We start from the raw sequence: 6,600 nt of genomic DNA, 5'->3' as shown, positions 1-6,600 counted from the left end.
CAAACAGATGACATGACAAGACTGTCTATGGGACATTATTCCAACGGAATGATTGGATTGGCATGTTAAAAGTGTGGTGAGAGAGAAAATTCTGATGATGTTATTCCAGGAAAAGATACCCTGAACCGGTGTTGTGTGATTGAGATTTGGGAGACTGAGTCAAATATGGGAGGATTCATTTGCCCAAAATTTTGCCCCTCAAGTAGTTTTTGTTCTACTTAGGGAGAAGTGCCTCTTCGTTGTGCCTCCACCGGAGCTTATGCATGGGGTGGAGAGGGAAAGGCAACTCTGCCTTTTCACAGCAGTGCATTTTATGTCATAGAAAATTTAGCAATGCCACAAAGCATTTTTTTTAAAATTTGCCAGACCTTTCTTTTTTTTTCTCTCTCCCCTTCCCATTTTTTAAAAATTTATTTCTCTTCCCTTTCCCCAACCCCCCACCCCAGTTGTCTCTTCTCTGTGTCCATTTGCTGCATGTTCTTCTTTTTGTCCACTTCTGTTGTCAGCAGCATGGGAATCTGTTTCTTTTTGTTGCGTCATCTTGCTGCATCAGGTCTCCGTGTGTGCGGCGCCATTCCTGGGCAGGCTGCACTTTCTTTCCCGCTGGGCAGCTCTCCTTATGAGCCGCACTCCTTGCGCATGGGGCTCCCCTACACGGGGGGCATCCCTGCATGGCACAGCACTCCTTGTGCCCATCAGCACTGCGCATGGTCCAGCTCCACATGGCTCAAGGAGGCCTGGGGTTTGAACCATGGACCTCCCATGTGGTAGACGGACGCCCTATCCGCTGGGCCAAGTCCGCTTCCCTTAAAGCATTTTTAATCAAATTATTGCTGCTGTTTGTTTCTTGGTTTGTGTTACTGTGTAATGAAGGTAGGGAAAAGATCTACAAAATAGAGTGAAACTGGGGAAAGGGCAGGAATAACAAGTTAAAGAGAAAAAAGGTTTATAAACATAAAAAGATGCTCAAAATGTTAAACATAAATTGAAACAAAAATAAGACCCTGTTTTTCATGTATTCAGATGGGCATGGAACAAGAAGTCTGGTACGACACCATGTTGGTCCCTGGACTAAGAGGTGGGCATCCTAACACACTGCTGGAGGGATGTTAAATGGTGCCAGTCCTAGGAGGGCAGTTTGGCAGCATAAACTAAAACTTAAAATGCACCTTCTTGCTGACTTAGCAATTCTATTTCTAGACCAACTCATACTTACATAAAAAATACATCTTTAAGAATTTTCATTCGATATTTATTGCTATTAACATATGAAAACTAGATTGATTATTGTGTAGGTGGGGCTCTGTTTAAATAAACTTGTTATATCCTTATCATAGAATACTCTGCAGTATTAAAAAGTAAATATCTGTATTTCATTCTTATGCAGATAGCCAAAAGTTATATTAAGAAAAACAAAATGGAACAATATTTTCTGGAAGACTGCATGTACAAAAATCCATCAATGGTGGATACTACAGGTGGAACGGGGAGCTCTGGTCACCTTTCACTGTATTCTTTTTATACTTCTCATTTTCAATTCTATAATAATAGCATTAAGAAAGAGAGGAAAACAACAGCAATGCTCCATGAAGATTCTTACTTGTGAGAGCTGCTTTATCGTATGGGCTCCAGGCTTCTACTGGATAGTAGAGCAGATCATTTGTACTCTCACCAAAAGGTCCCAGCAATGATACCTGAAGTCATCCTTAGACATGCCGCTCCTCATAAGTGAGGGGTTAGGAAAAACGTTATACTTATTATTTTTATCACTGTAAAGCAGTTCCTCTATGAAACACAGCCTTTTAAAATCACTCTGTAAAAGAATGTGATTTTGTCATATTGGTGCCTATTGTTTCTGCTTAGGTAAGTCAGATTGATAAGATGTGTGTGTTTATATTTGAGTTTTCTTTTTTCCTCATGAGAAAACTTGAATTCCCCTGGTGTATTTTAAATGGAAAGATAAAAGAAGCTAATGATTGAATAATTTCTTCAGATAAAAAAAAGGCCACATGTCTGAGATTGACACTTTACCTAAATATTAGCCAAAGGCAAATGTTAATCAGATTTAGATGAACGTTTAGAAAAGGTAGTTAATTTAAAGAATAAATCACAAGAATGTCTTAACTTTGCAACATCTATTAAGGTTCTGCTATATAGGAGATATCTGATCATACATAATTCCTAGAGAAGTAACAGGAATGAGAAATGAGAACACGAAGTCATTTTCTTCTAAATTCATATTTACCCCACCGACCGCATGATATTTCTGAATCGATGGCATTTCAATATTCAACCTGGAAAGGTCTGTCATATACTTATATCTTAAAGACTATTATCTTTTAGGACATATACTTGCAGAACAAAGATGCCCTTATTTCAGGTATTTACCTAAATAAAATGCCCTTATTTAGGTAACTCATAATCTGAATATATTTAATCATTTCATCAAAACTGCTTTCTCTCAGCTCCCTCTCCTGTCTGCTTTGTCACTTTCTTCACCTTTCTTTTGTAACCAATACCTCTAGACCCAGTGTATTTGCATCTCTTTTTTTTGAAAGAGACTGTTGTTTGTGATATTTCTCCTTATCATTCTACTGCATTGCATCTTGCACAACAGTAGAAAAATTAGTAAACATTTGCACAAGAGGTTGATTGGTAGTATAAATACGATATGTATACTATTGAAAGTGCCACATGCTTTACCCAATAAATCATAACATATTTATTTTATAACAACTCTTATTGCCAAAGCAGTCAAGTCAAAGAAACTACCAGGGTACTATTTCCAAATAACTCTTCATAAAAGAACACTTGTACAAATTTTACAGACTGATATTAATCTTTTTTTTCCTGTTCTAAAATTTAATGACAATTCACAAGTTAAAAGATTTTGGTTTTCATTTTTTTTTATGAATAACATTCCATACTATATTTGCAACAAAAGTCTCTTCCACAGGATAACTTTATCTGTCAAGCTGGCAAAGCTTATAATAAAAGTGAAAGACAAACTTATGGGTCTTCAGAAGAATTTCAAAGAGAATACTTACATAACTTCAGTGTCAAGGCTCTACAGAGATCAAGATGATAATGGTGATCAAGACAGAGATGTTTCAACAAAGCATTTACAAATACAGAAGTCAAAATTTATCAAGAGAAATTGGGAAATCAGGGGCTATCAGCGAATAGCTGATGGTTCTCATGTACCTTTCTGTCTCTTTGCTGAAAATGTAGCTCTGGCAACTGGAACATTAGATTCTCCTGTCCAACTGGAAATTGAAGGAGAAGATTTTCCTTTTGTGTTTCATTCAATGCCTGAATTTGGAGCTGCTATAAGTAAAGGAAAGTTCCGCGGCAAAGTGGATCCAGTGTTAATTATAGGTTCTGGGCTTACTGCAGCCGATGCAGTACTGTGTGCTTACAACAATAATATCCCAGTGATCCACGTATTTCGCAGACGAGTAACTGATCCAAGCTTAATTTTCAAACAGCTTCCCAAAAAGCTTTATCCCGAATACCATAAAGTATATCATATGATGTGTACTCAGTCTTATTCTGTAGACTCGAATCTTTTATCTGATTATACCAGTTTTCCTGAGCACCATGTGCTTTCCTTTAAGTCGGACATGAAATGCATTTTTCAAAGTATCTCTGGATTGAAGAAAATATTTAAGCTCTCTGCAGCAGTAGTGCTGATAGGTTCTCATCCTAATCTATCTTTTCTGAAGGAGCAAGGGTGTTACCTAGGCCATAACTCAAGCCAGCCAATCACGTGTAAGGGTAATCCTGTGGAAATAGATGCATATACCTATGAGTGCATTAAAGAAGCCAACCTTTTTGCATTGGGTCCGTTGGTCGGAGACAATTTTGTTCGATTTTTAAAAGGAGGGGCACTGGGTGTTACACACTGTTTAGCTACGAGGCAGAAGAAAAAGCAGCATTTATTCGTTGAAAGAGGAGGAGGAGATGGGATAGCTTAAAGCAAGTATACAAGTAATTTTATATGGACAGTTTACCATTAAAAATTTTTAAATAGTGGTTTTGCAGTGTACTGGCTTGAATTTTTTGGACTTGAATTAACTGGAGGAGAGCCTCAAACTATATAGTATACTCTTTTAAAAGTTACAAGAATGTAGTATCCTGATTTATACTGTAATATATCAAAGGTGTCACTGTCAGACAAGTAGAAACACTGCCAATTTGTTTGGTATACTTAAAGCTGTCACTTAACTAAAACATTCTTTTTTTCCAAGGCTTACATTTTTGTGATCCTTTTTTGTTATCTTTTATGTTTGATTTAAAAATATTACAATCTTGAATCTATTAAAAACCACAGTCATTAGGCCAGAAATTGTCCTCACTATATGATATTGGGTCACCTTGCTGCTCAAAGGGTGTGCAAGGATCAGAAGTGACTACTTCACATGTAGCTGGACACGCAGACTTTCAGACCCCACAATAGACTTCCAGAATCAGAATGTTCATTTTAACAAGATCTCCTGGGGATTTGTATGCCTATTAAAGTATGAGACACATCAGTCTAGAAGAAAATGTGTGTAAGGTATTTATGCTGGCATGGGGCAGGATAAGTAAGAAGCATTTAAAACTCAGGTATTATTTATTTCGCAATTATCAATTGTATAAATCTAATTTATTATCAGATGGTCATTTAAAAGAAAAGATTTTTACCTTGACAGGCACTTCCTTTCTTAGCTTCTCATAATTTAAATAGTCTAATAATGCTGGCATACCAGAACCAGCCAAGATATTTTATGGAGATTTATTCTCTACTTTCAATTACCATAACACTTAATTTCTCTAATGTGCAATTCAATAAATTGCTAATGAAACCGTTTATCCCTGTGTCAATATTGAGTTAATTTCTATAACTGACACTAAGATATTGGAAATGGTAAATATTTTTAATATCATATACTACTTGGATAGTGCTAGAATTATTAAATTTGAATAAAACTTATTTTTTCCATTCTCAAGGTAGATTATTACTTTGAAATTCTAACCTTCATGCTTGGTTGTTGGAGATGACATAGCAATTCATACTGTGGTTACTTATTGATTTTACTTACTCTTCTTTTATATTTAGATTTATTTAGGTGTGCTTAATATGTCTGTATTTTCACATAAACACTCAAAATTTTTAGTTAAGTCTCAAGTTTTCCATGGCAAATTGAATTTCTCCGTCTTTTCTTGGTAAAATTTATTTCATTTGTGATTTGTTCATGGAATCTCTAATTTTTCTGGTTTTCCTAGAATTAAAAAAGTGGACTAAAGTGTCAATAAAAAAAAAAAGTGAAAGAAGAAAGTAATTGGGGGCAATAGTTATTTTCAAGTGAATACAGTCGATATCATTTTGCTGTTATACAGGATACAAAAGCAATATCTGTTACCTCTATTACCAAATACAATCTATGCTCTAAACAATTTTGTAATGGGGCATTAAGACTTCCTTTTTTTAGGCAATGGCAACAACAACCCAACAAAAACAAAAATGAAAAAACAAAGAACCAAATAGAACCAAAAGAGGCAATCTCTTTGACTACATGCAAGTAAAATTAAACCCAGGAAAAGAAATATGTCACTATCAACAAATGTACAGGAATATACAGGTTTGTGTCAAAAAAAGAAGTGGTTTCCTTCATTTTGAATTTTGAGTGACTGTACTCATCGATGAGTATGCAAAATTCAAATGCTTTTTCTGCCTTAAAACATTTCTCAAACCTAAGGATAAAAGAGCTTTTTATGAGCATCACATCTATACTTAAAAATATGAAGGGATTAATTTTGATTCCTTAGGTCTAAATAGTCTCAATTTCCTTCCCAAAAAGGAAAAAAAATATTTATGATATGGTCATTAATATCATCCTTTTTACAGCAGAATAAACAGAAGCTCAGAAAGATTATGATTTGCTCAGGGAAACCCATGGAGAAGCTTTTGAATCAGGATTAGCCTGGTCTACAAATCCCTGCTCTTTCTGGGGAAACCCCACACGCCAATGATGCCTCTCTTCTCTCACTGCATCTATTGGGTGACGTCCATCCCAGGCCCAGCACCAACCCATGAAACCCTGTTTCTTTCTATTCTCCTCTTCATCCAAACCTCCTAACTCACAAATCATCAAATCACAATGGATCAAAGCCTGCAAAGTCCTTTAAATTCACTGGTTTTAACCACCTTCCATGACAGATGACTAAAGGAGAGAAGGAAAGTAGCTTTTCCAAGTCACAGGAAGATGGAAAACTAGGATTGAATTGTCCATCTCCTGCTTCCAAACCAACAGTTTTCTTTCATCTTTATTTTCCATATCATCTTTTCTTGAAGTAAATTTTAATTATCCTCTTGCTTTTGAACAAAATCCCAATTCCTCAGTCTCTCAAAATTGTCCAATTTTTCTCATTTTACACGTTATAACTTATTTGAATTATGAAGGGTTCTTTCTTTGCAGCTCCTCATTTCCTACTTTCTTCTACACAGCTGGCTCTTTTCTGTCCTCTCCTTAATGCTTCAATGGAAGCACTGAAGGAAGGAGTCTTTGCAAAGCATTCACTGAAACTTCAAGTCCTGTTGCTTCGCGTTCTGCAAAG

General features: G+C 35.9%; 1 protein-coding gene across 1 annotated transcript; it reads left to right on the top strand.

Moving 5' to 3' along the window:
• The first annotated feature begins 2,909 nt into the window (after nt 1-2,909).
• LOC131275528 (oxidative stress-induced growth inhibitor 2-like) lies at nt 2,910-4,852 on the top strand. Its single transcript, XM_058286209.1, has one exon. The coding sequence runs from the start codon at nt 2,910-2,912 to the stop codon at nt 3,975-3,977; it is 1,068 nt and encodes a 355-aa protein (XP_058142192.1). The 3' UTR covers nt 3,978-4,852.
• The last annotated feature ends 1,748 nt before the right edge of the window (nt 4,853-6,600 follow it).

Source organism: Dasypus novemcinctus, chromosome 23, assembly GCF_030445035.2.
Source record: "Dasypus novemcinctus isolate mDasNov1 chromosome 23, mDasNov1.1.hap2, whole genome shotgun sequence".
NCBI lineage: Eukaryota > Metazoa > Chordata > Mammalia > Cingulata > Dasypodidae > Dasypus > Dasypus novemcinctus.
Note: the sequence above shows the minus strand (reverse complement) of the source record. Positions and strands in the feature narration are given on the sequence as shown.